The 27,171-nt window shown below is 47.0% G+C and overlaps 8 protein-coding genes across 8 annotated transcripts; 5 read left to right on the top strand and 3 right to left on the bottom strand.

Moving 5' to 3' along the window:
* Positions 1-296: 296 nt before the first annotated feature.
* Positions 297-1,786, bottom strand: DFJ58DRAFT_733850 (putative tartrate-resistant acid phosphatase type 5 precursor; the record flags this gene model as incomplete). Its single annotated transcript, XM_041386361.1, has 7 exons — positions 297-451; positions 501-858; positions 913-1,017; positions 1,070-1,285; positions 1,339-1,394; positions 1,442-1,624; positions 1,666-1,786. 7 exons carry the CDS (start codon positions 1,784-1,786, stop codon positions 297-299), a joined length of 1,194 nt encoding a protein of 397 aa, XP_041238088.1.
* A 614-nt stretch (positions 1,787-2,400) lies between these two features.
* On the top strand, positions 2,401-4,479 carry DFJ58DRAFT_749274 (acid protease). Its single transcript, XM_041387645.1, has 7 exons — positions 2,401-2,753; positions 2,806-2,984; positions 3,038-3,067; positions 3,123-3,289; positions 3,339-3,810; positions 3,868-4,011; positions 4,071-4,479. The coding sequence occupies exons 1-7, from the start codon at positions 2,566-2,568 to the stop codon at positions 4,160-4,162; spliced, it is 1,272 nt and encodes a 423-aa protein (XP_041238089.1). The 5' UTR covers positions 2,401-2,565; the 3' UTR covers positions 4,163-4,479.
* A 1,451-nt stretch (positions 4,480-5,930) lies between these two features.
* DFJ58DRAFT_126151 (Endonuclease/exonuclease/phosphatase) lies at positions 5,931-7,271 on the top strand. The gene is made up of 3 exons (XM_041378753.1): positions 5,931-6,961; positions 7,017-7,035; positions 7,102-7,271. The coding sequence occupies exon 1, from the start codon at positions 5,951-5,953 to the stop codon at positions 6,905-6,907; it is 957 nt and encodes a 318-aa protein (XP_041238090.1). The 5' UTR covers positions 5,931-5,950; the 3' UTR covers positions 6,908-6,961; positions 7,017-7,035; positions 7,102-7,271.
* On the bottom strand, positions 7,039-8,196 carry DFJ58DRAFT_814163 (uncharacterized protein; the record flags this gene model as incomplete). Its single annotated transcript, XM_041391637.1, has 5 exons — positions 7,039-7,555; positions 7,582-7,716; positions 7,768-7,812; positions 7,906-7,993; positions 8,177-8,196. Coding segments are annotated over 4 exons (420 nt in total), but the record flags the coding sequence as incomplete, so codon positions are not given.
* A 473-nt stretch (positions 8,197-8,669) lies between these two features.
* Positions 8,670-11,328, top strand: DFJ58DRAFT_733853 (uncharacterized protein; the record flags this gene model as incomplete). Its single annotated transcript, XM_041386362.1, has 15 exons — positions 8,670-8,721; positions 8,784-8,910; positions 8,967-9,091; positions 9,150-9,226; positions 9,264-9,346; positions 9,403-9,427; positions 9,480-9,533; positions 9,587-9,777; positions 9,832-10,184; positions 10,238-10,382; positions 10,431-10,444; positions 10,505-10,620; positions 10,674-10,762; positions 10,813-10,947; positions 11,001-11,328. 15 exons carry the CDS (start codon positions 8,670-8,672, stop codon positions 11,326-11,328), a joined length of 1,914 nt encoding a protein of 637 aa, XP_041238092.1.
* A 1,100-nt stretch (positions 11,329-12,428) lies between these two features.
* On the top strand, positions 12,429-15,630 carry DFJ58DRAFT_126187 (calcium proton exchanger). Its single transcript, XM_041378754.1, has 19 exons — positions 12,429-12,917; positions 12,977-13,231; positions 13,282-13,316; positions 13,368-13,416; positions 13,467-13,498; positions 13,548-13,622; positions 13,675-13,682; positions 13,740-13,758; positions 13,813-13,858; positions 13,928-13,954; positions 14,006-14,071; positions 14,135-14,277; positions 14,329-14,350; positions 14,405-14,730; positions 14,788-14,994; positions 15,046-15,068; positions 15,123-15,208; positions 15,268-15,333; positions 15,383-15,630. Exons 1-19 carry the CDS (start codon positions 12,914-12,916, stop codon positions 15,466-15,468), a joined length of 1,575 nt encoding a protein of 524 aa, XP_041238093.1. The 5' UTR covers positions 12,429-12,913; the 3' UTR covers positions 15,469-15,630.
* Positions 15,631-23,783: 8,153 nt separating this feature from the next.
* DFJ58DRAFT_733859 (uncharacterized protein) lies at positions 23,784-24,253 on the bottom strand (the record flags this gene model as incomplete). The annotated part of the gene is made up of 3 exons (XM_041386363.1): positions 23,784-24,017; positions 24,058-24,119; positions 24,181-24,253. The coding sequence occupies 3 exons, from the start codon at positions 24,251-24,253 to the stop codon at positions 23,784-23,786; spliced, it is 369 nt and encodes a 122-aa protein (XP_041238094.1).
* Positions 24,254-24,920: 667 nt separating this feature from the next.
* DFJ58DRAFT_733860 (uncharacterized protein) lies at positions 24,921-27,043 on the top strand (the record flags this gene model as incomplete). Its single annotated transcript, XM_041386364.1, has 5 exons — positions 24,921-25,160; positions 25,390-25,819; positions 25,869-26,009; positions 26,069-26,133; positions 26,189-27,043. The coding sequence occupies 5 exons, from the start codon at positions 24,921-24,923 to the stop codon at positions 27,041-27,043; spliced, it is 1,731 nt and encodes a 576-aa protein (XP_041238095.1).
* Positions 27,044-27,171: the final 128 nt, after the last annotated feature.

Consider the following 27,171-nt stretch of genomic DNA (forward strand, 5'->3'; position numbering starts at 1 on the left):
ACGTTACGCTGCACGTATCTTGTTTTCGGGAGCTTTGGGAAGCGGAAGTACTTCGGAAAGGTAACAGGTACTCCTCACTCCACAATACAAATTTACAAGGTAATCTGGTCTCGACGTCGAAATAAAGAAACAAGCGTCTTCATCTATCAAATATGCAGGGAAGACTGAAAGTGTATCCGAATGAAGTAGTCTGTTGCTATGGTTCGACAGTATCAGCGCAAATCAAATATCCTCGTGTCGTCGACCACGCATACAAAAATATGGATGGTCTGACTCAAGGATCTTCATATCCTTGATTACGTTGCGTGCTGTGTGATCTGGAATGAATAAGAAGGGTTGAGATCGTGCATAACAGGGTATAAATCCCCGTTTTCGAAACTCATGTCCCGCACGTAATATTCAACGTTTATGGACTGATTGCTGATATCCATTGTCACGAAACCATTCGCCGCTGAGGGAGTGTTAATCCAGATCAATATATGGGGAAGTGAGAATCATACCAGTCATTGGATTCGCTGCCAAGAACATTGCATATGGTCCGAGTGGAATACCGTAGTTGCAGTCACCGGCTTGAGGGTAGCCCGCAGCGCCAGAGAGAATGAAGTTGGTGTTGTTTGAGTAATAATGCCCAAGGCAGTGGTCATGACCGTTCAGGACGATCCCGTTGTGCTGGATAACAATCTCCACGAGAGGTGCGAGTTCGGTCTCGTTGGTGGCTGAAGACATGTAAGGGTGGTGGAGTTGAAGGAATTTCCATGTAGCCGTGGATTCAGCGAATGCGTTGGCTAGGAAGTCCACCTGTGTTTGCCGGTCGGCATAGCAGGCTTCCGTGTACGAGTTCGCATATACAGAGGTATTCTGGAAGACTCGTCATCCATCAGTCGTTAGTTTGCATGTGACAAAATCCACAACCTTTTGATACGAGCTTAGGAAACAATCTGAGTCCACGACGACAAAAGTAGCACTCCAATCTTTGCCTGTCAGATCGTAAGTCCAATATGGAAGCCCTTGTGTTCCCTAACAGAAGCGTTCAGTAGATGTTCCAAAGGTCCAGATACGTTAAGCCCACAAAGTTCCAGCGAGGGTCATAAATTGGAGCAACTTGAGTCTGGAAGTCGATGCCACTCTGACCTTTCACAACGTCATGATTGCCGAGACATTGATACCAAGGAGCAGTCTGAAAGACTCCTTCGTTGTACATGTCGACCCACGCTTCCTGGAAACGTTGTATTCCGCCGGTGGTGAAATCAATACCACTATCATAAAAGTTGTCACCGACAGAGACCTGGAAACAGTTCGAGTTGACTAATTTATCCGAAGCTATGTTGAAGCACGTACAAATGCAGTGCAGTTCTTCATCGCACATACTTGTCCAACATATGAAGATGTATCGACTTCATAGGGCTTAGCTACATTGTGGTGAAAGAGCAGGGGCACTCACGTTGCAAAGCAGTGGCATTGGTTATGTACGTTATATCTCCAGGATCACAGTCGTTTAGGACCTCGTTGGGAATAACGAGTCCTGCAGCCTGCAGCTCTGGAAGTACTTCAAGACAGAAATGTGGAGGACTCGGTGTCCATCCCGTCCAGCCATAATCTACGAAGTCCTGGTCAAAAATTGTTCCTGTTGATCAGATATGATTACTCACCCCCAATAACGCCCACCGTCAGAACCTCCTGCGCCGACTGGAGCGATAGTTGATCTTTTGGTTCTCACATATTTTGCAAGAACTATTTCCTGCAGGACGAGAAGCGCCAGGAAAGACAAACGACTCCAGCTCGTCATGGTAGGAAGGGAAAGTTATTGGAAGCCGGTTATAGAACGGGGCCGTCTAGCGGGGTATGTAACAAGTTTGCGATTATCACTCATGATATAGAAATCCTATCAGCGCAGCCGGTTCACCCGTGCATATCAGTCACTGAGTGCATTACAGAGATGTGTCAAACCGCGTGAAAGATTGAACATGAAACTTGTCATCTGCCAGGCTCAGATATAGCGCACCGATTTAGTCCAAGCCAATGGTCTGCGGATAGGTAAGTTGTTCGACCACGTTCGATATGTGCCTCACAACATCCACGACCCTTGTTGCGAGTCATAAAGAAAATCAACGAACGTGTAACTATCATGAGGATTGAGGAATCATGTGCATGCAGACAGTGTCACAGGAACACTCACTAGCGCTGAAGCTGAGCCTGGTGCATCATGTGGACCTAAGACGGTGTGGCCTGTAAAGGTATGAAATTTATTCGGTCATCTACGCTCAGGTACCGAGGGTGTCATGAGGAACCATCACGTGTGATAAGGTATGGAGAGTCAAGGAACTGCGGAGTCCGGATTCCGGACACCCACCAAAGTTTGAAGTGTGGACTTCAAAATCACGTGACTTCTAGCAGAGCCGAGGCGTTGATTTCTCGACATAAGTTTCCATTCAGTCTACCATATGTTAGTCCAAACTGAAAGCTTGCATTCATGCTCAAACGCGATGACGGCGGCTTTCTCGACACAAAACCTGGTCCTCGCCCCTCCTCTCTTATTTTACACCGCCAACGTGACACACCTACAAGATGAAGCTTACTGCAATCTCTGCGCTTTTTGTAGTAGCAGTTGTCGGGTCACCCACTCCTCCACCAAATGTTCATTCTAACATGGGTCGCACACAACGCATTCTCCTCAACTCCAGATCAAACCCCACTAACAGCTCCAAAGCATTTGATCCGAAGACTGTGTGGGATCAGCTGGATTCTGTGTATCAGTATGTTTGGGATTTTTTCTTTCACCAAAGTCGTCAGCCTGACGTGAACTAGTAAGTACAGTGCCACCATGAGGGCCTACCAACGGAACACTGGATCTCCCCACCCGCTGAATAGTCGCTTCGACGTTCGCTCAGGTGCAAAGCGGAATGGAAACGTGCCCCTTGTCAACTACAATGCAGACCTCTGGTACGGTGAGATCGACGTGGGTACGCCCCCCAAAACGTTTACAGGTTCGTTTGATTGATTCTACAATATGATATGACCTAACACCGACATTCTGAAGTGGTGTTCGACACTGGCAGCTCAGACCTCTGTGAGTCTCAGAAGTATATTCCTTCATCTCCGCGCTGACAGCAATATTCGCGTAGTCCTTCCATCAACCGAATGCAGTGTCAGCTGTGCTGGGCATACACAATACGACCCTGCCGCATCCTCGTCTGCCAAAGATTCTGGCCAGCCGTTCGTGCTCATGTACGGCGCTGGGGAAACAGCGGGCGAGGAGTATGTCGACGACGTTTTTGTTGGGGGCTACGAAGTTAGTTGTCCCAGATGTTCATTTTCTCTTTATTAAACTGGTTTATCAGGCTAAGGATCAGACCGTCGGCGGCGCATGGCTATATTCGCCAGAGTTCAGTAAGGACGGGTCTTTCCCTCCTGACGGTCTCTCCGGTCTGGCATTCCGCGAAATATCAGAGTTCGAGGAATCTCCACTCTTCCAAACACTGGACGAAAGTGGAAAACTGCCGCAAAGCGTCTTTGGGTTCAAGCTATCAACTACTCCAGGAGACAGCGAAATGGTCATCGGAGGAACAAATACCAATCTCTACCGCTCCGACACACTCTCTTATGTCCCTGTGACGGATAAAGGCTACTGGCAGGTAGAGATGGATAGCATTTCGAGGTTGGGACAGGAGGTCATCGAGTCCCAAGCCGCTCCTGCCATCATTGATACCGGCACCACTTTCGTCATCACATCCTATTCAATCGCACAAAGTTACTACGCGAATATATCTGGAGCCACGGCCCACACGGAGGGCGCGGATACATACTGGACAAGTAAGCGTGTTACCTATTCCACGATCTTCAATTTTATTAACGTCTGCATCTACGCAGTTCCGTGCGATATCATCAATTCCACCGTGCCTACCTTCACGTTTGGCGGGCGTGCCTTCAAAGTCTCTGCGCAGACGTACAACTTTGGGCCAGACGATCTTTCCAGCGACTGCTTAGCTGGGATTGCTGCGTCTTCAGAAATGGGTGCGTATAACCTGTGGTATCTTGGACACGATGACGTTGCTCATACTCTCACACCGCAGATTTCACAATCGTCGGTGATGTCTTTCTTCAGAACGTTTATTCAGTGTTTGATTACGCAAACACGAGGGTGGGATTTGCAGAACTTGCTTGATGTAACCCGTGGATACATCGATTAATACCCGAAGTGCATGTATACCTCTTCGTACTACAAACTTTGACTGTGATGTGTAGCTAAGATGGGCCGTGACATCTTACTACCTGTAGTCCAGTGCAACGGATGTCGACATTGAACGGACATGCACAGTGCATATGCGGTTTCAAGAGCAAGGGGTGTGGGGGCCGGAGCAGATGGTATACCTCCTGAAGTTTGGCATTTGGTTAGATTCATGGACAGGTATGCACCTTATACAATTTGTGTAGTGGATGTGCTCTGCAGAGCCCAATAATCAGACATGCAAGTGTCCGGCCTGGTACTATAACCGCACAACCCGTTTCGTTAGTAACACATGGGTCGCGCACTCGTCTCATCACCTCGAGTGCAAATAACTAACCGCACGTCCATGTCGCAGAACTAGAACGCATGCGATGTAAATGTCTTCCCCTCCGAAACTTGAAGTTTGTCAAATTCCATGTCTCTTTCTGTCGCAAGCGTCGAAATTCTGAAAGATAAATATTAATATTAATTGCGTCTCGATCGAGATGGTGTTCAACGTTGTCACACGCTAGATATATCACACAATTATAAGCTGTGTGCACCATACTTCGAAGTGTAGAGCGTGCTTGAATGAACTTGTGAATTTTGCAAGCGTCGGTTGGGATACCGGTACCGTCGTCTGAGGAATGCGTGGTGCGACTTCTATCCCGGGGGAACATTGAACATAACTCGGCCTACTCATGCGCTATTGTTGCATCCCACAGCCGGATAGTTGTACCCTCTCAACCGGTCGCGCTTGAGTCGCACTGCTAGTCTCATCCGACACAACAAGACTGTGTAAACACAAGAGAGTATACATCAAGTTAGAAGAATCTGAGGAGTTAGCCACGTCCCCGACGAATTGGTCCTAGAATCGAATCAACATACGAAATTTGTCCATGTAACATTGAATAGTATCGTTCGGTTTGTGATTCATGCCAGTAAGAACGATCTACACAGATAACGGCTGCGCAACAGATTGGATTCGGGGCGAGATAAACATACTTTAGATGTACGCAAGCATGCTGGGCGTTACAAATGGGACGGATCTTATGAGCCACGTACCGAGCTGCAAAATTTTGGAGGACCATCTGGAATACCCCCGAGCAACAACCAAAGTCTGAACAGAAATCATTAAAACACGGCAATTGTAAACGCACCAAGGAGAGACATGCCTGCTTATCCGCACTGCAGCCACTTCGACTACAGGAGGTCGGCTTGGGCGTTGCGGCGGTTCGATGTCTTCGTTGATGTGAGGTTGAGAACGGAAGAGTGAGGACAGCCAGCTGATGAGTACATCTGGACGTGAACTCAAAGGCGTTGTGAGATGGAGTTCGGCTTCTTCGTCGGTGTTGAGCCGAAATCGGGACAAAAGTGAGGAAAGGCAAGCTAGGAAAGCATGCGGATCTAACCGCGAAGGCGTGGAAGGTTGCTGAAGTTCGTCTGGTGCATCATTTTGAGATGGAGAGCGGTGAATGAGTGAGAACAGTCGAATGAGGAATGCATGTAGATGGAACGCCAAGGGTTGCGGCAGTTCGGTCGCTTCACCAATATCGCGTCGAAAGTAATGGAGGGGTGAGGAAATGCGAACGAGGAGTGCATCTATAGAGGAATAATGGTGTGCACCACCTGTTGGGGAGGACTGAGCACAGATCTAGAGGTCTAGATAACTTGAAAGTGCAAGAGCTAAGGAAATTTGACGGTGCCGCAACTTCCCACGTTCCCACATACCTTCCATGGCTACCCATGGCCGCCGGCAGACTCTGCCAGCGCACTTTCTCCGCCTTCAAGCCATCCAACCGACTGTGGGCACCAGCATCTTCGAGATGTGCACCGAACCAAGTGACACAGCAGCTTGCTCTCACATCCCGCTTTTCTCTCATAACACAGAACTTGGACGCCTTCTCCTCACGTCCCGTCGCACGAGCCAACCTACTCCTCGGTGGTATCCTCGAGGAATCCAAACGTCCTGACATTATCTTTCTCCAAGAAGTCACGTCCGACGTCCGCACCTCTATCCTGAGCAATCCGAAAGTTCGCGAAGCCTTCCTGGTGACGGATGCCGAGGACCAAACGTCGTTCGAGGGAGTACCCTTTGCGAATATGACGTTGCTGTCTAGCAAGCGCTTTGCCTTCGACTTGGAGTTGCAGAAGGAGGAGGATGGGGTCGAGGGAGGGGAGAAGTTCATGCTTGGTCCCGTTTCCCGCGTCAAACTCCCCAGCAAGTATGGGAGGTGTGCGCTTTCCGTGGACATTATCCCCCCATCCACCCCAACCACAACCTGTCGTCTCGTCAACGTTCATCTCGATTCTCTTTGGGACACGCTCCCTTACCGTACCGAGCAGATGGAGATCCTTGCCAACCTCCTGCGCGAGCCTGGATGCGGTGGTGGACTGATCGCGGGAGACTTCAACGCCATCAGCCCCGAGGACCATGCTCTCCTCGACAAGAACGGACTGGTGGATGCGTGGGTCGCGTTGCATGGAAAGAAAGGGCTTGACGGAGCTACGTGGGGAGTGGGGGTAAAACGACATGACGGACTGGGACCTGGAAGGTTGGACAAGATTGCAATGTCGGGCTTAGACGCGAAGGACATGGAGATTCTGCGCCCTGGTCTGAGCGAGGTGCCCAAGCCCGGCGAGGATTCCGACTATATCCCTTGCAGTGACCATTACGGGCTGAGACTTAGCTTTACCGTCTGAGTACTATCGAATATGTTTGGACTAGCACTCTCGACGACCATTCAAGAATAGGAAGTGAGCCCTTTAGAATATTGACTACATGTTCTGACTATTACTCTGTCTATACTAGTAAAAAATTTGTCTGCGTTGTAGGTGGCTTCCGTCAGGGCCTTCATTTGCTTACTGTCCTCTATATTGACAAGCGCAAACGCCAGATCCGTCACGTTCTTCAACCTACTGCTCAGCATCAATCGCCTGTTGTCCAATCTCCCGATTTCTGAGAGTAGATTCGCACACTCCTTTGCCATGAGCTTCATGGTGTCCTTACGTTCATTAGGACTATAGTTATCGGAGTCCAAAGCGGGATTCGGTGTCTTGTGGAGGAACTCGACGGACTTCTGGAAGTCTTGGAGAAGCGACTGGTAGTGTAGGAGGTGTGCTTGTATGATGTGAAGTTTACGAGTCAGATCGATGTTATTAGTTAACAGCACTTGGGATTCCTGAATGGTGTTGATAATCAACTAAAACAACAAACGTTGATTATTCTGCGATGCACCAGCCAATTGATATGAGTGTATAGCGACTCAAATGCCTGGTCCCATGCATAGAGAGCATACCACAAGATTGCTAGGAACAAAAATGTCGGGTCCTCAGATTGGGCGAAGATTTCTGCCAATATACACTCTGTCCCGCACGGTAGACAAGGGAGTGTAGCTTCTTTGGGGAAGGACGGCGGAAACTAGAGCTTGGATGATATGATATGATCGTGCTCGAATCCTCTGAGCGTACCATATGTATCGCGAGGAGATCGAGGAGAATGACGTTACCACCTGCGTAACTTAGCTATCGATCTAGAGATGAGAATTTCAACCAGGACTTACAGCTGAGAAAGAGTGCTGCTTGGGTATCAATGATTTCATGTTGGTCTTGAAGAAATACTTTAGCTGGGAGTAATTGCAGAAAGAACGAAAACAGCCTACCAGTGGAAGTGTGCTATGAGTGTGTAGATCTTACTGAACCTGGTGTTTCGGCTATTGGTGTTGATGGTCGAGTGACTGGATTTTGCATCGCCCGCATGAATGGGAGTGTAGTCGTAATATCTGTAAAGACTCATCGAACCATCAAACCATCAAACTACAGATCAAAATACGCACGATCACCCTTGCCCCGCCGAACCTCCTCTTGTTAATGCGAGGGTATCCAATTGAGGGATGAAGAAAAGAAAAAAGGTTCAATATTATACCTACAATTTGTCAGTCACACAAGTGATCGAGCAACGAAACCATTTACTTCGTTCCAAGCATCACATGGAAAGATTATCCACGAACAATGCACGAAACCGTTCACCAGTGCCCTAGATGTATCATTCTCGAATGAGTCGAATCTATCGCGTAATCTGCGTTGAAAACGCGTCAGCCGATCAGCTCGGCTTACCTCGTCAATCGATCTGAATCGGTCACCATAATCAGTGTTCAAATTCAAATTTAAACGTTGTGCATTCTCCGCACCTTTCCCCGTTGCTACGTTTCTGGGTTCGTCCCTGTGTTGCGAAACCTCTGCAAGATAGGCGTTTTTCCTGCGTTCGCTCTTGAGGACAATGGCAAAGGTACCGAAGCGGCCAGCAAGCGCTCAAGCCTGCTCGAGCTCCAACCAGTGCTAGTCAAGTGTGTGAACTCTGCAAGCGCCCGTAGTATCCTAGGATCCGGCTGGTCCACACCTGGCGCATGGTCTGTGTCCAACCTTGACGCGAGGGAGATTTCTCTAACTCCAATCAAGAATCAGGATGGCGAACTCTATCCACACTTCAACTGCCCCCTGTGCTCTCCATATCTCTGGTACTTAACGCTCGCGCTAATTGAATGGTCAAGCCCACTGATTCCATCAACCATCAAACTAGGCATCTCTATTGATTTCAGCAATTCGGAAAAGAATGTAGAGTCTGCTGAAGCACGGATCAACCAGTTGTCGAAGCCAATTGAACACGATGCAGGAAAGACTATGCGACAGACGTTTTCCCCACCTATGTAAGGACCTGAGAGACCAAGGCGAGCGTGCCATCTAAATTCCTATTTTGTTCTAGCCAGCTTTCTCTGGGGGATACATTTTCCCTACATTTACGGTACAGGAGACGTTTTCGAAAGATTGGCCATGAAGACATCAATTTCGATCTGGCTGACATACTCCGCGCATCTGATGCAAGACAAGGTCAAGCAGCTACGAACCATGTTCTCGCCTCGACAATGTACTCACCTCGATCACACAGAATACCACAAGTCTCATGATAACATCAAGATCGTGGTTGTACTTTCCGGGAACACAATAACCGAGGCATGGATCCATGTTTCATATCGGAAATAGCCTCTGAGTCGTAGATCAGCACGCAGAGCAGCCTGATTCTGCCTCCGATACAACACTGGAGCTCCAACCCACCACCAGCGAGATCATTCAGATTTGTCCTCGGTGAGCGAGGATGACCATGACGTATGTTCTCCAGGTTGACACCATGGACTCCTCAGGTTCCGAATTCTAGTGATAGGAAAGGTATCGGAGTTTCGTTGATCTCAGGCTAGTATTGACGCGGTATTTCCAATAGACCGGTGTTGGTAAATCTTCGCTCATCAACCGCGCCTTCGGAGTGCACGAAGCGGTGAGCTACTCATGACACAATGTCTCGGAGGAATACTCATTCTGTTTTCATAGATCGCTTCGACTCATAAACCAGGCGAAGCCGACATTGACCACGAGTTTATATCACCACAGAACGACAGGTTCGTTCTTCACGACAGTAAAGGTTTTGAACCGGGCGAGGAAGGCAACGTGAACATAGTTCGAGGTTTCATTGAACGTCGAAGAAACATGGATACTTTGAAAGACAAGCTACATGCTGTTTGGTACGGTTTCTATATCAATGATTCCGTATAATTAGCTGACAAAATACACGGAAGGCTTTGCTTTGAAATACCCCGCGCAGGCGGGCGTTTACTGGAGACGGGCACGGAGGATTTCTTGACATTGAAGCGTGGTGGAAAGCTGGGAAATAGTGAGTGGATCAACAGCTATCTCTCTACTAAGTTGGAGCTTACCGGTGGTCAAGTTCCTGTCGTCGTCGTTTTCACTAAATATGATAGGTTCATCAACCGCGTCGATCGTACTCTGGATGAATCATCTCTTGTGGGATTGAGCTCCAACGCCGTCAAGGAACTCGTCAAGAACAAAGCAAACGCTGAGTTAAAAGAAATTTGCATCGGACCCCTAGAGAAATTTGCAGGGTCGGATGTCCCGTATGCCACGGTCTCCAGTGGGTATCACTACTGTGATCGTCTTTAATACTCCTAATAATAATAAATGCAGCAAAGGAAGAGCATGCAGAGACGCTGGCTCATCTAATCCAAATAACCGAAGAGCGTGTTTGTAAGCATGTTGCGACCGAGGCGTCGGTGATGACTTCCATCGCCCAGCGAGTAGATCCTAAACTCAAATTCAAAGCATCAATTGAGTAAGCATCACTTGCTTCATTCTTATCTGAAAATTCACAGGGTGTTAGGGTTGGCAAGAGAAGTTCGTCTCGATTCCGCCTTAGTGGTTCATAAGTGCAATCTGAACTTCTGTGGGTTATAGGATATTGGAAGGCACTGGCATCATGTGCAGCATTCCAAAAACGTACGATGTGGGAGTGCCTACGTGTGCTTCACACTGACATCGTTGCTGTGTGGAACTTCCATGACCCTCATGATGTAATGTTCATCTTCGTTATCACCGCACCTATTCTGACGTGATTTGTGTACAGTACTTGTACAGCGATGACTTCAGAAATTTGATGGTGAATATGGTCGAAAAGCTAGACGTTGGACCTACTACCAATCCTAACAATACTGTGTAGGTCAATTCTTCATATGAATGGATTTTTATCTCATGATTATTCACAGGGCTGTTGGACTGTCTACGGTGGGAGCAATTGCGGGCATCGTGGCTGTCTTAGCAGGACCTGCGGCTCCCATCGTAGTGCCAATAGTGGCAGGTGTGGTGATCGCGAAATGGGTTTACGACGTGTACCAGCTGTCGTACGTACCGCTACTTGTCATTGATTGAGAGAATAATGATGCATCCTACTCAGCTGCGCCGTGCTCCAGCGCTTTATAGCGTACATTGTCGATTTGACCCTTGTGTTGCAGATACTTTATCTTGTGTCGGACAGCCAGGAACTGTCTCGTAGGGTTATCAAGCTCGCGGTCGCTTCCTATCATGCATCACCAACAAGCGAAGAAGTCCATCGTCGGATTCAGGGGTATGATAGAAATTTTACCCTCCTGGAACGCACGGACCGCGATACCTTGGATAAAATCATTGAGCTGATGGAATTGTATTGCATCGATGCAAAGGAAGTTTCCGCTGTTCGGGCACAGATTCCGACTGTCGATTCACTTCCGGATGAGTCATGGTGAGATGTGTCTACAGGATATGGTTTCACCGCGTTGGCGGGTGTTGTGAGATTGCAGCTCTGTTACCACTTGTAGTAGTATTTGGAGTTCCGCTTGGTTTATTCCATGCATATACCAGAGTGCCCTCGCATTCAAAGGTACAATTTGACTGTCGTACCATGTGTTGGACCGTGGCTTTGTATTGATTGGCCTGACCTGTAGCTGCGTAGCGGACTCTATAATGCACTTCGCCTTGCCGCCTTGTTTTCATATTGCAAGTTGTCTGAAGGCCGCCTCCATCATTATGCTCTTTCGGGCTTCCCCTCCGTGCATTACTATCCATCGAATCTAGAGCCAGGTATGGACTGCGAACATCGTCCTCCTGTCGTTCTGCATCACCTGATATACCAGGCAATCTTTCATCCAGCATCTTCAAGGCGCATTTCCAGCACCATCTGACAACAATATTGTCAAGAAGTGCGAAATAATGTAGTAGTATGAATCCTGAGATGCATCGCCCTGAAAATGCCTTGTCAGATTAATATTTTAACTAATCAGATGTCAGTCCTCCAACGTTCAACTGCTATCCAATTCAAACCCATCTCAGGTTCGTGAACCGTCTTGCGCGCCCTTCATTAGTGTTATGGCTGCAAGGGACACCATACCAAATAAAGCTTGAATTTGCCTTGTTGCACTAGTGCGGTGCGATCAAACATGAAATACCCGATATACTTAGGACAAGGAAAACGCAAGATTCGGGGCAAAATTTCGGCCGAACATCATAGGGAGCTTCCGGGGGCCTGCCTGTTGTATCTGGTACATTAACTGAGTCGTGATATGACCTTATCGTCCCATATCTAGGTTGTAGAGTTTTGAAATTTGGTGATGGGGGCAGTACCCTTCCTTTCAACTCGTTAGTCGGAACTGTGTCGATTTACCAGAATTTTCCACCCTCAATTCGATTCACCTCTGCGGCAATACTAAAACTTTGCTTGTCCGCAACCGCCATACTTAGACCGGACACACCAGCACAGTTACCAGTGGTACTAGTCTAACAAGCGAATGAGCCTCAGGTGATGCAGGGACCCTGGCATGACCTCTATATCGTGATATAAAGTCGTATGGCAAAGGCTCCGCAATCAACGTAACGCACCCCAAGTAAAGGACACGTCGCATGGCTATCTCGTGGTCTGAACATATGGTCCGAATTCCATTTCGCACCACACTCTTCCTTAGACTCGGTCTATCCAGTCTACTCACTACAATGGTCCGCACCGACGAGTCTGCTATCAGGTTCAGACGTCGTCCTGAACTTCAAGGGAACAACCCTGTGGGATGCGGCACTTCAACTTGAATGCTTGCCATTCGACTGGACATGAGTCAGAAGGCGGTAAGGACTTGTGCTGGGAGATATTAATTGGTGCACCATGAGGCGTTGGCAATGCGACTGCTGCATGCTGGCAGTCTTCGCCTCCGAGCTGCTTGGACGCAACATTGATCATTTATAGAATGTGATTTCCGTAAAAGCTGATGCGCACACAGTTAAATACTCTTCCAACGCCTAAACAGCATTTCAACGATTACCCTCTTGCCGCCATTGCTGTGTACCATGGGTATGTTCATAAGTCATTGCGGATGTATCTTTCGCTCATTCTACGTGACGGGCCTTCAGATCCAGATATGGCTCATTCCACTGCAAGTGGCATTTGCGCGCCTAGTGCTGTAGAGGAACCGTTACCGCTTACCCAAAGACCGTCCGCCTCTGCCTATCGACCACGCACAAGTGTTCCAGACAGTCAACCTCACGATAGGTTTTCCAACTGGCAGACTCTTCGAAGAGCTGCAACTTTAATGGTACGACCAGAAAAGCCGATAGCCAAAGCCCCCAGCGTGTGGAGAAGCATTCAAGCAATTGTTTTTGCTTCATGTGAAATGACTTTCTTGCAATGAATGGACTATGCTGATCTTCTCTTTCAGGGCTAAATGTCCTGTTGGTCTTTATCCCGATATCCGTACGTAACTTCTGTCTCAGCTTGGACCATCTAACGTATGGTGTCCGAAAGTGGGTTATAAACTTTGCTCTACCTTATCAGCATACTTTTATATTTGTCTGTGAGTCCACGAGCCGACCTCCATTGTAACCTACCTTATAGATCACGCAGTTTCATTTCTCGCTATCGTCCCGCTAGCCAATGTAATATGGATTCACTTTCCTCTATTGTTCAGGTTTGATGTGCTCGCAGATTCTCTCCTTCGCGACGGACGAGCTGTCACTACGAGTCGGTGAACCTCTAGCTAGTCTCATCGACATTACATTAGTTAGTGGTTCGTTTATTCGTTTTTACCCTACTAAAGCCTTTCGGCTTATAGGGAAATCTGTCAGTAGAAATTTTCTCAGCTGATCACTTTCTTATCTTGTTTCCTTTTGTATACAGCATCGAACTCATCATATCAGTGCGTCTCTCCAAACTCCAGCAGCGTACAGTATGATCAATTGAGCCACTCTAGATCATCGCCCTCACAAAGTGTCAGATTACAATTGTCCAATCATCTTGTATGCGTCCCACGGTTGTTACTTTTTTGTAGCTTCCCTTAACTCTAGATGTGTGTTATTCTCTGACAGTGATGGGTTCTGTCCTGAGCAATATCTGTAAGTGTTTGGTAATCTTATTGTGACGAAATGAATTAATGCCCCATGTAGTATTGGTACTGGGCACGTGTTTTTTCGCCGGTGGCCTCCGCTTCTCAGAACAGGGATTTGGTCAAAGTACGCGTTTATTTGCCCCAAGTTGATCCAGAGTATTGATATATACTTGTTTATATGGCTTAGGTGCTGTGCAAATTGACTCGTCATTACTCACCATCAGCATCATCGCCGTTTTACTACCTGGTGGTGTTCAGATGGCTGTGCAGGGCCAGCCCCAATATGATGAATTGTCGACTAATTACAACATATTAAAGATTAGTCATGGCGTACGTGGACTAGTATTCCTGCTACATCTAGCCTTACGTTGTTTCATAAAGCTTGCAATTATTCTCCTTTTCAGTAGGCTAAAAATGATTTTCTCGGCAATTAACTCATACCATTTATTTCATACAGTCTACGCCTCTTATCTGGTTTTCCAGTTATTGTCGCACAAAGCCTTGTACGATGATTACGCTGATGATATACAAATGACCAGGTGCTACATGGGCGATAATCCATTCCTGTTGCACAGGACACGTAGGAATATCATGCACAGTGAAACAGTGTCTTCCCCGAGTTCGGCACGTCATGGAGAGGCAGCCACAACATCATTCCACCCCTCGGATGCTAACCCTGACGTAGAACCCGGGACCCGTTCCATAATATCGGTGGAGATGGAGCCTGAGCAACCACTGATGAGCCTCGCCGTGTGCCTTTGGCTTCTGGTTGCAGTAATGGTGGTACGTGTTACGTGCTTACTATGACAGCGATGCAAAGTTCTGGAATTTTCGTTCTAGTTAGTTGCTGTCACTACAGTGTTCCTTGTTGACTCCATTGATGGTTTGACTTCATCTGGGTTGATCAACAAGGAGTTCATCAGTGTTATTTTGCTTCCGATGATTGGTAATGTAACGGGACATGTCGCCGAGCACGCCACCGCGGTTAGAAGGTCCGTCAGGGATAAACTAACTTTAAGCTTGAAAGTTGCTGTGGGTTCGAGTATTGTGAGTTCACTTCCACCAACATGGTTTTCATGGCGACTCACCGTTCCTCAGCAAATCACCCTTTTTGTGATTCCGTGCGTCGCGCGGTTGCGTCCTTTTCTGCAATTCATTTAGTCAAATGGTTTCAGATTCATCGTAACACTTGGCTGGATTATGAACAAGCCATTGTCGCTTCTCTTTGACCCGCTGGAGTCCATCGTGTTGTTCCTGTCCGGTGTGCCTTTGCTTCAAGCTTGTTGACGCAGAACAACATACTGATCAGAAGAAAAATAGTCCTCACTGTGAGCTATATGGTGCAAGAAGGCAAGTCAAATTGGTTGAAAGGAATGATTCTCATATGTAAGTGTGCCATCTGTGGGATATATTGCGCACTGAAGGCACTTTGTAGGCTTGTATACGATGTTGGGTGTAACGTTTTGGTATTATCCTGGTGAGTCCCTCGTCGGTGGGACGGATGAGTTTCATACATGTTAAATGTAACTGTCTCAAGGCACTCAAGTGATCTTCCAAAATTGTTAGGCCACACATGACTAGGGCGTCACGCATGTCAGCGATGTCAGCCAAAACCTGGCCCTGTCTGATAATCCCTATGAACGCTAGTAACGACGTCACCGTAGTTTAGATATCATGTACTGCTCAAATTTATTCAGAGTTTTTTTTTCTCGTTCGGATATAACACAGTATTAATTCTCTTCAAGGTATTAGTGTGAGCAAGGTATTGTAAGTCAACGACGAGGCATGCACATCAGGAAAACCTTCCCATCCTAAATTTCTCCGAAATATCTGAATCAGCTGAATATTCGATAATGCGTATGTAGGGCTGAAGAAGGCTTTGCAGCATGGTTGAGTCATCTGCCTCGCAGACGAGCGTGAACGAGAGCGGACGTCCCCGCGACCGCTTGAGCCATACGTCATAGTGGAAGGCTTGCGAGCCCTCGAGGTAGCAGTATGGCAATTCATTGAACCTCACAGATACCCTGCACCATAAACATACTGCGGTTAATGACACAGGAACTTCTAGCTCTATGGGCAGTTAGATTCCGGGAGACAATGGTGGAAAATTTGGGACAGGACTTCAGTTGGCAAGCGCCAGAGACGCGATACAAGTCCCTTGTGCAAATTCATCGAATTTGTGATCCTGTCCTTTTTTCGAACAGCTGCTGATTGTTACAGTCTACGTACGCCCCTATTCATTTTCTCTTCCTACATTGTATTATGTCACAATCACTATCACAGTTGTCGCTAGACTCATCTCTTATCATCAGTTGTATTACATCACGATCGCATCATGCTGTCGCTAGATGATCTATTCTTGCTATCTCTGACTCGTTCTTATCTCTGACTAGATGATCTATTCTTGCTATCTCTGACTTGTCTCTTATCTCTGACTCATTCCGACTCATCGATACCTGCCCTAAAGCAGTTACTGTTCACTATATAAACCCGTTCTGTACATTGTATTTCTTCACTTTAATCTTACTAGGTTTTACCTGGAACTTCCTTCACTTAAGACCTCCAATCTTAAGCCGTCTGAAACCGATTCAAGTCGAGGACACTCTCCTTGCCTTGTCTTATGAACTCTTGCATACGCGAGAGCCTTGACTTGACCTTAGCCGAATACTCGTATTGAGTAGCTATTGTCGGAACTATCCTAGTTCGTAACACTGATGGATATTTTTAATACCATCCATCACGGATTCCAGGCCTGAACGTTCAGCAATCAGAGCATTTGCAAATGTATTTCTGGAGCATGTGTTTCCTAGATCCCAATGCCACATATGCTTCACTAAAGCATGATATCTGTCTGACTCTGCCAACCTCCTGGACCTAGCCATAGAGTCTACTAGCATCTAGTGATGTGCACGGCCCGGCTTCAAGCCGTGAGCCAGTCAGGCCAAAGTCATGGCTTGACCACGGCTATTGCAACATTTGTGATCTAATCATGCAAGTTTGCCACCCTTATCGTGCGAGGGCATAAATCATGGTATGGGTCTTGGTTTGGTATCGATTAGCGCCTGAATTGTTATGAACTAGGATGGTTCAGACGTATGGCTACTCGATAAGAGTAATCGGCCAAGGTCGGTTCAAGGCTTCGGCATATACCGAAGTTCGATGTTCTAAGACAAGACGAGGAGAGTGTCCTCGACTTGAATCAAGTTCAATACGACTGAAGATTGGAGGTCTTAAGCGAAGGAAGTTCCAGGTAAAACCTAGTAAGATTAAAGTAAAGAGCTACATAGTACAAAGTGAATTTATATAGTGAAAGATAACTGCTTTAGGGCCGGTACGACGGAGTCAGAATGAGTCAGAGATAAAAGCGAGTCAGAGATAACGAGAATAGATCGCCTAGCGATGGCATGATGCAATTGTGGCGTAATACAAGATAAGAGCGAGTCAGAGATAACAAGAATAGATCGCCTAGCGATGGCATGATGCGATCGCGGCGTAATACAAGGTAAGAGAAGAAAATGAATAGGGGCGTACTTGACTGTAACATTACCCTGTTACTATCGTTGAAGTCACCGATTTCAACAATCAAAATTATCGTAAGCGTCATAGTTGTCACGATCTCCAGCACATTGAACGAACAGTCTCTTGTCTTCTTCGATCGAGATCTGTTCCATAGCAGCGTCTTTATCAGCCTCCCATCTAGAGAAGGCCTCGTAGAAGCCTTCGTCCGTCCATACTAATGGAATAGGCTTTTCTCCTTTAAGATCTTTGCAAAAGACCGAAAGGTGTCCTGGCGCGAGATTACGACATACACGGCAGAAGTACGTGGGGCAGTTCTTGTGAGATGACCGATAAGGTTACAGTCACACATAAAGTTGTCGTGGGGTTCAGTCTTTACGGTGGTGATGGAGGACAATTGTGGAGGCGGGGATGGTGTCTTGGGATGTAAAGTGCGGTTGCGAGAAGTAGGGGAGACGGAGATCTCTCGCTTGGAGGGTTGTCGATGGGTAGGGCGTATACGAGGGGTCGTTGCCGCCGGGGCAGACATAGCAATAGTTGATATGACCGGTACAGTAGGAGGAATGATATCATTAGACGTATGCTCAACCGGAGTTGGTATCTCAACCGGAGGTGGAATGGGAATTGCGACGTGTGGGGATGGTGGTCTAGCAATGGGGTTTGTTGCAATTCATTCAGTGACAATATGGATTGCCTCTCTAACAACTTCTTTGGTAGTGGCAGGCATAAGACGTATTGCAGTGTTGTGAATACGAATATGAAGGTGACGGAAAATGGTTTCAAGACGTTGGTCATTAATAAGTCCTGCGGTTCGTTTGACAAGATTGGCGGCGCGAATGATGTTAATGAGAAGTGTGCTAGAGAGAGCCCCTTGTTCAGCAAGGAGGCGGTCTATCTCGATAGCGTATTGTTCAGAAAGGAGGGCAGATTCAAATAGCATGTTGGTTTCGATATCGTCAAGAATGGTGAAGTAGTTTGGGGATTCGATGGTTTCGGTCAACGTGGTGGACGTCGCGGATGGAGAAGCAGTAAGGCTTGCAGACATGTTATCAAGGGTTTTGATGAGAGTTTGGAGTTGTAGGAGACAGATTTGAAGAGTACAAAGTTCCAAGAAAGACATCTTTTCGCGACGTTTCTTATAACTGGTGAGCTTTCTTATAAGCAGCGAGGATTGCGGAAGCATTGCCGAAGTTTTCTGTGGGAATCCATTTGTTACTGGCGGAAGAATATCCTTTCCAGGATACGAGATAGCGTCTACGTTTGCCCGTGCCTTTATGCGATAAGATTGCTTCGACTTCGTATTTTTCTTCGTTATCGATGATATCGGGTGGAGGATCAGGGAAATTAGGACTGTGGATTTCGGTTTCATGATAGGATGATAGCTCGGAAGCATGGAACGTGGGGTGAACCTTCCATTGTTCTGGGAGTTGGAGTGTGAATGTGATAGGGGAGAGTACGGCTTTCACGGTAAAGGGTCCGTATCGTTTTGGGGCGAGTTTCCGTGATGGTAATTGCGTGATGAGATTCTTCCCCAATAGCCAAACCTTATCTCCAACTTTCCATGGTTGGTATTTCTTCCCGTACGATCGTGCGGCCATTCGCTGCATTGCCAGGTTATGACAAGAAATAGCTTCTTCGCGTATCTTTTGAAGGAGGCGGAGTCGTTCTTCTGCGGCTGGTACGGTAGAATCTGGGAGTACATGAGGGAGAGCCCGTGGCTCGTATCCCATCATAAGGAAGAATGGGGATGCATTGCGAGAGTCGTGTTTGTGGTGATTGTGGACGAATTTGGACATAGGGATATGTTCAACCCATTCTTCTGGGTTGTTGCAGCAATAGATTCGGAGATACATAGGTTTCTAGTTCTTGATTTAGACGTTCAGTTTGGCCGTCTGTTTGTGGATGATAAGCGGTGGAAGTGGCGATGTCGTATTTCAAGAGCTTGGCAAGGGCTTTAGAGAATTTGGATACAAATTGTGGTCCTTGATCAGAGATCACCTTCTCATGGAGTCTGAAGCGGCGATAGATGTATTTGAAAAACTTCTTTGCTACGCCTTCAGAGGTGATGGTTTTCGTACAAGGGATGAGAATTACCCCCTTCGTAAGACCATGGTCTACCACGACCATGATAGAATCGAAGCCATTGCAAGGTGGCAAATCAGTGATGAGGTCGACGGAGACTTGGGAAAATGGAGTGGAAACTGAAGAAGGAATAGGAACCAACGGGGGAGTCGTAGGGTGGGTATCAGACTTCATTTGCTGACAAAGGGCACAACCCTCAACGTATTTTCGGATATAAGTTCCCATTGACAGCCACCAGAAATCGCGTTTAACCAGTTCTTCGGTTTTAAAGTGACCGGGATGCCCTGCTGTGGCATGGTCATGGGTTCGTTCTAAAATAGAGTGGCGTCCGGCCGGTCGGACGTAGGCACGATCTTTATTGAATAAGACGTCATCCTTAATTGTCCAATCAGAGAGAGCCGATTTCATGGGGGGAAGACAGAGGCCATTCAAAGCATCAGAGGCGGCTTGGAACATAGGGTCCGTATCATCAGGGTCAGGGTTCGCAAGAGTGGTCATGAGTTCTTGGTCGAGAAGGCGGACAAACATAGAATCAGGGAGAAGCGTCATATCTTCGTTATCGGTGGTTTCTGGCGCATGATCAGGTCGTCGAGATAGGGCATCTGGTGCGGCGAGTTTGGTTCCTGGTACGTGATGGAGTTCGATATTGTAACATGAAAGAAGGAGTTGCCATCTAGCCTGACGACGGGTTAACTTCTGCGCGGTGCAGAAATAGAGGAGGTTCTTATGATCAGTGAATACGACAACCGGATGTGGATTTCCTTCCATATAATGACGCCATTCTTGGAGTGCGCGAATAACGGCAAGGAGTTCCCGATTGAAGATCTGATAATTGCGTTCTGCCGGATTCAAAGATTGGGATAGATATCCGCAGGGGTGATACACACCGTTTTCATTAGTTTGCAATAAAACAGCACCGGTTGCAACAAGGGATGCATCGGTTGCTACCGCAAATTGTTGTGATGGATCAGGGTTACGGAGAACTGGTTGCTTCAAGAAACACTCCTTAAGTGTCGTGAATGCGTTTTGACATGGTGTGGACCAAAGGAACGCATTATCTTTCTTCGTAAGATCGATAAGAGGTCGTGTGATATCGGAATAATGGGGAATGAAGTTTCGGTAGAAATTGCAAAATCCCAGGAACGATCTAGTTTCTTTGACGGTGGTTGGGATTGGCCAATCGCGGATTCCATCTGTCTTGGCAATATCCATGGCGATGCAACCTGGGTGAATAATCATACCAAGATATTTGACCTCTTGCGCATCAAAGGTACATTTCTCCGGTTTCAGGAAGAGTCGTTCTTCGCAAATCTTCGTAAGAATGCGACGGGTACGAGCATGGTGTTCATCAAGGTTGTCCGAAAAGATGAGGATGTCATCCATATAGATCACCAACCATCCTTCATTAATTTCTTGTTGGAATGTGCGGTTCATGTAGGCTTGGAACGTGGCCAGGGAATTGCAAAGTCCGAAAAACATGACGTTCGGCTCGTAGAGTCCGAATTCCGTGGTGAACGCAGCTTTCCATCTATCATCAGGATGAATGCGGATGTTGTTATAACCGCATCGGACGTCCATCTTGGTAAAATACTTTGCTCCGTGTAACCGTGTGACAAGAGATAAGGGAAGTGGCAAGGGATAAGCATTCTTGATCGTCCAATCATTGATATACCGATAATCTTGACAGGGTCGAAGGTCTCCGCTTTTCTTTCCTACAAAGAAGAATCCGCTGGCTTGTGGCGATTTGGATTCCAAAATAAAACCTTTCTTTACGTTTTCATCAATGAATGCTTTGACAGCGGTTCATTCAGCAATGGAGAGAGGATAGATTTTCGATGTCTTGGGAATGAATCCAGGTTTCATTTCGATACGGTGGTCAATACCAGGTTGTTCAGGGGGTAGTTGGTTAAGACCGTCTTTGGCGAAAATATTGGCGAAATCATGTAAATAGGAGGGTATGAGTTCTTCGAAAGTTTTCTTGTGTCCAGACGTCTTCCTTAGTATCAAAGGTTTCATCATCATCGTCGGGGATGGGGAGTAGGTTGGGGATAGGAAGAATGGGTGATGCTTCTTTGTCACTGATTTCTTCGATAGTCGCTTTGAAAAAACGACGGGGGTTTCGACAACTGGTGTCTTTCTAAGTTTAGATTGTTTCCAGGTTCGATCGATGGGTTCTTGTTGAAATAGAAGTGGAAGATCGTTCTTCTTCCGTTCTTTGTCGACTTCTTCTTCAACTTGGTTACTTTTCTCCGTCCGAGAAAGGATGAGGGTTTCGGCTGCCCAGTCAATAATCGGATTCATAGCCCGCAGCCAAGGGATTCCAAGGAGAATTTGGTCTCTTCTGCCAAGGCGTGTGACGTTGAACTTTCCGATCATAGTCCGTTCGTCGATTTTGATGGTAAGGACGCAGTATCGGCGTATAGCTCCGCTTTTGGAGTAGCTTCCATCGGCGGTAGTAACCCTAAAGGGTTTGCTGAGAGCGTGGGTTCGGATCTTGTGCTTCTTAACGAAGTCTTCTGAGATGAAAGTTCTGGCTGCTCCGGAATCGACAACTGCAGTGGTTTCAACGGTTTTCAGATGTGTCTTCGAAATTAGGGAAAGGGGAACTCAAAGTTCTTTGCGTTCACCAACTTTTTGTACAAGTCTTATGGGTACATTGAGAGATACTGACGTTGATCCAGTCTCCCATATCAAAAATCCTCGTTGAGACAATGGACTTCTGCTTCTTCTTCTTCTTCATTGCTACTCTCCACTTCTTTGCGGCGTATCCGGGTTTTCCCTTTCTTCTTCTCGGGACAATTTTTAAAAAGATGTCCGGTCTTATGACAGGTGAAACACTTTCCGGTCCGGAAATGTTCAGCGCGTTCTTCTTCAGAAAGCCGATCAATTACCATGGCGTTGGGATCTTTAGATGGTACGTATTGGTTAGATCCAAAGTTCTTCTTCTTCTGGGGTTGGTGGCGTGCCCTGATGGCATTCAAGTGAAGGCATGAGTTGTCGAGATTAATGCAGGTGGTGAGGACAACTTCGAAGTCATCGGAGACGTCACCCGTGCCATAGAGGCGAGCGAGCAGTCCTGGGTGTAATCCGTCTAAGAAGAATTGCTTCTTGGCGACATCACCTTGAATTCCTGCCCTTCGTGTGAGCATCAAGAATTCCGAGATATAATCTTGGAGCTCGGTTCCTTGTTTCAGATTGCGAAGCTTGGCTAACGTGGTTCCCGAGGGATCAAGTGGTTTAAACGCGCTCTTGAAATCGGCGAGGAATTCGGCCCATGTACCGTATCCTTTGACGAGGCCTACAGTAGTCTTGTTGTTGGGATCTTGCGCTTGTCTGAGGAAGTCTTCCTTCCAGTAGCGCGTGTTTCCTTCGTTCATGAAGGAAGTTACAAAAATAATTTTCTGTTTGTCATCGACATAGATCTTCTCGTTGATGTCGAGATAAGACATGCACGACATCAAAAATCCTTCGGATTTATCTCTATCCCCGTCAAAGACTGGGGGAGATCCAATCTTGATTTCAACGGGTTTCGAGGAAGACATTGGGGGGTTCAAAGGTGGTAAGGGTGGTACAGCACCTAAGTTCAAAGCGCCAAAAATTGGTGTTAATGACGTCAGCTTATTTCAGCTTCTTGGGACCTGGGGTTCTATCTGTCGTGATGACCAGGGTTTGTTCTTTCTGAGCTACAGCGTGTGATGGCAATGTATTCATGGAAGACTTTAATCTTTTGTTACAAACTAGGATGGTTCAGACGTATGGCTACTCGATAAGAGTAATCGGCCAAGGTCGGTTCAAGGCTTCGGCATATACCAAAGTTCGATGTTCTAAGACAAGACGAGGAGAGTGTCCTCGACTTGAATCAAGTTCAATACGACTGAAGATTGGAGGTCTTAAGCGAAGGAAGTTCCAGGTAAAACCTAGTAAGATTAAAGTAAAGAGCTACATAGTACAAAGTGAATTTATATAGTGAAAGATAACTGCTTTAGGGCCGGTACGACGGAGTCAGAATGAGTCAGAGATAAAAGCGAGTCAGAGATAACGAGAATAGATCGCCTAGCGATGGCATGATGCAATTGTGGCGTAATACAAGATAAGAGCGAGTCAGAGATAACAAGAATAGATCGCCTAGCGATGGCATGATGCGATCGCAGCGTAATACAAGGTAAGAGAAGAAAATGAATAGGGGCGTACTTGACTGTAACATGAATAAGTGATGCTGAATATAAAGGCACACATTATTAAAGTGAGAGTCTGAGGAGGGATAAGAGGTCTGAGAGACTTAAAGAAGTGATGATGGCGATGACAGGAGCAAGGAGAGGAAAAAGGGAGGCAGCAATGCCAGTGGCAAATGTGACAATAATCTCGAGGATGGAGGAAAAATCGCAGCCGAGGTCGGTGAGTATGGGGAGAGCCTCTGCACAAATGTCACTGATGACGACCTTCAGCACGGCACTGAGAGCAGTGAACAGAAACTAAAGCAGAGGCTCAGCACTCAGCAACAATGACACCTACGAGAAATTCCACGCGAAGCCTATGACAACGTAATTTAGAGGCCTCCGGACTAGGAATATGTTCTGGCAAACAAATGTTATCAGACTCGGGATTGTCATCCTAAACTTCTGATCATCCAGCCACCATCAATGGCATCGTTCTTCAGATCTTGGATTTGCAAAGCTCGAATAGCCTTGAAGGTGAAGGTTGGCAACATGCAGGAGCATCCGGAACTGTAGGACACATGAATCTGTGGCCCACGGGCGTGGAAGGGGGGGATATGTCCTGAAAGGGCTCAAATGGTGCCCTTGACCATTCAGGGAGTCCACAGCTTGCGTCCAGTTGCAGGCAGGGGCATGTGCAGGTCTGTGCGTATTACGTAATCATATGCTGTTGCTTGATCGGTGTTGAAATTGAAACATTGACTTACGGATAAACGATAAACGATTTTCATTGGCTAACTACGCTACTGATGTAACAGGACCCCTGATAATGCCTATGGAACCCAGTCCTCCATCCGGACAGAAATCGGGTCAAATGGTCATTTGTCCCAGGTCACAATCCGGACAAAAAAGGTCTGATTTTGGTGTCAACCTGGGTCAACCATCCGGACGTCTGCGAGGGGTTTTGGGAGCCAGGTCACCATCCGGACATGGTGTTCATGCTGGGCAGGTGAGGTATGGCGGAATGACGTAGTGGTATCTCAGGTATAGTAGCAGTGTGTCATATCCAAGTGCTGGAGTTCGAATCAAGCTTTTTACTTAAAGCAACACAACTGCTTGAGCTTCACTGCGATAGCGGCTGACATTGGCTGACAGATTGATTGATTTGACACGCAAATTCAGAAAATAAAATCAACTTTTTTTGTTCAACTTGCTCCTAACATGAACAACGTTAACACTATCGATCTCGTTCACCCCCCTATCTTTAATCCTCACAAGTGGATTGGGAAGGGAAGAATATTTGATATAAAAACACTTCCACAGTCAGTACTCGATGCTCGTTCTGCTGCGCTCGTTATTCCACCCACATACATTGAACACATTCCTTCTCCCGACCTTTCCGTTACTGATTTTCTGAATACATCCTTGCCCACTCGATCCCCGACCATTGTCACTGTGAAGGTCAAAACATTGGTTTAGTCACGACCTTCCAGACAGTGACGTCTCTTACCTAAAAAATCGTCCTATTCCTGCTGCCGGATGTCTGACGGAGCTCAACAAAGCCTTTAATCAAGCATGGCTTGATGGAGCTCAGTCATTGGCAGACCCGCAGTATAACGACGGCAAAGATCAACTACCTTTGTGGACCATATCATGGTGGTGTGAGTTGATTGCTGCAGTCTGTGCACAGACCGCATGGAGAAAGAGTGAGGAGTGGCTTTCCAGTGCATCGAAGACTGGAGAGGCGGCCGTTGTAATGGCACATGCTCGAGATCTGTTCCCTGCTGTGCCTTGGAAGGGCAATGGTGGCAGATCCATCGAATTCACAAATTTACTTGGGATGGGATGGATAATGGATGAACTCATAGATCTAATGATGACGCACCTTGCTCGCCGTGCCCGTGCACAGTTCCACATAAAACGAATCTTCATTGCAAACTCAAGGCTCTCTGAGGCTATCAAGGGTGTTACACCTTCTGGCAACACGCCCCCTCTGCTTTCAAAATGTCAAGATCAGATTGTCACCTTGCACTACGAGCTGTTGATGTTCCCTGTTCACGTCCATGGCAACCACTGGATTGCTATTGCTGTCAACTTTGACAAACAAACCATTGCTATTGGTGCGTCAGAGTATCCATAACCCACACTGTTAACTTACAAGTGATGTAGGAGATTCCTTGCGGGGACAGATACTGCCACCGAACCAATTCATGAAGCAGCTGCAGTGTTGGCTTCTGCATGCATTCAAGGTCCAATATAGCGTCGACCAGAAAGGCATGGCATGTGCCTTGCAAAATGACACATATTCGTGTGGGGTTGTGAGCGCTAATATAATTGTGCATGCTGCATTCGGAGATGAGCTCTGGCAGGCCCCAAAAAATTGGTTGCACGAGCTACCTGGTTCACGCTACTTGCGAGAGATTGGCTGAATGATGTGAGTATTTGCCTCACGATTTACTTTGAGTGACGTACCAATATGATTTCTGAAGCGAGACCAAAACACTGAGCTTGACATTGAAGATATACCTGACACGTCAGTCAGTGCAGTCCTATCAGGGTCTCCCCGAGTCGACAAAAAGAATTCTTTATCCTACATTCTCAATATCACGCCTTCCGACACACCTTCCGACACACCAGAACGAGCACCTTCCGACACACCACCGAACGAGTTGAAGGAAACTACGAGAGAGTCTGTGGAGTTACCGAAGGGAGGCTTATTGAATTGGCTGAACCAGGTGCCGAAGCCAGGAGAAAAACGCACCCATTCGAAAATTGATCTGGTTTATACTGAGACACTGTCATTGCAAGGGCAGCAGAGGAAAAAGGCAAAAGTAGTTGTTGAGGAACACTCTGGTGGCCCAGTCGGGATGAGCCAATCTGCGACTGCTTCGCGTGATTTGCGTGCTGTGGCAAAGAGTGGCCAGTTCAAACCATGCCTGAAGAAGATGGGCACTTGGAAGAAGAAGATTATCGAGCTCGATCCAGACGCTGTAGCTCAAGATGACTGTCAGACAGTCAGACATTCAAAATGCGGTCGTACCATCAAAGTCAAAGAACCATATGATGTTTCGAGGTTTCGAGAGCATGTCACGAAAAAGTGTGCTCAACTGAAGTTGTTGACTCCCGCTGCTGGAACCCCAACTGTCACTCAGTGGACCAAGAAGTTTGATATACGAATGAAGACCAACATCGAATCCGAGACGAGCACGCATTCCCTTACTAACCCCACCTTATCCACACCCGGTCTTCCCTGCCCTGGCATTACATTGCAAAACGAACCTTTGATAGAGAATTATCTAACCCGAACGGCGGGTCCCTGGAGGAGGCTCAAGCTCAGTTATTGAGATAGCCAAGGAGCTGTTTTTGAAGACGTTTGGCAAGTTGTCGAAGCAGCGAAAGCAGATTGTTATATATGGACAAACAAAGTCAAGGATGGAAGTGGAAGAATGATCACCAGCGGATTCGGATCTTC

Source organism: Suillus subalutaceus, assembly GCF_016647625.1.
Source record: "Suillus subalutaceus strain FC151 chromosome Unknown DFJ58scaffold_159, whole genome shotgun sequence".
Lineage (NCBI taxonomy): Eukaryota > Fungi > Basidiomycota > Agaricomycetes > Boletales > Suillaceae > Suillus > Suillus subalutaceus.

What these genes read in the sequence shown, in the direction of transcription:
- DFJ58DRAFT_749274 (XM_041387645.1), top strand. Translation starts at nt 2,566, where the DNA reads ATGAAGCTTACTGCAATCTCTGCGCTTTTTGTAGTAGCAGTTGTCGGG. An exon ending in CAGCTGGATTCTGTGTATCA is followed by an intron (nt 2,754 to 2,805) that starts GTATGTTTGGGA and finishes GACGTGAACTAG; the next exon opens with TAAGTACAGTGCCACCATGA. An exon ending in TTTTTGTTGGGGGCTACGAA is followed by an intron (nt 3,290 to 3,338) that starts GTTAGTTGTCCC and finishes CTGGTTTATCAG; the next exon opens with GCTAAGGATCAGACCGTCGG.
- DFJ58DRAFT_126151 (XM_041378753.1), top strand. Translation starts at nt 5,951, where the DNA reads ATGGCCGCCGGCAGACTCTGCCAGCGCACTTTCTCCGCCTTCAAGCCA.
- DFJ58DRAFT_126187 (XM_041378754.1), top strand. An exon ending in AGAACAGGGATTTGGTCAAA is followed by an intron (nt 14,072 to 14,134) that starts GTACGCGTTTAT and finishes TATATGGCTTAG; the next exon opens with GTGCTGTGCAAATTGACTCG. An exon ending in ATCACCCTTTTTGTGATTCC is followed by an intron (nt 15,069 to 15,122) that starts GTGCGTCGCGCG and finishes AAATGGTTTCAG; the next exon opens with ATTCATCGTAACACTTGGCT.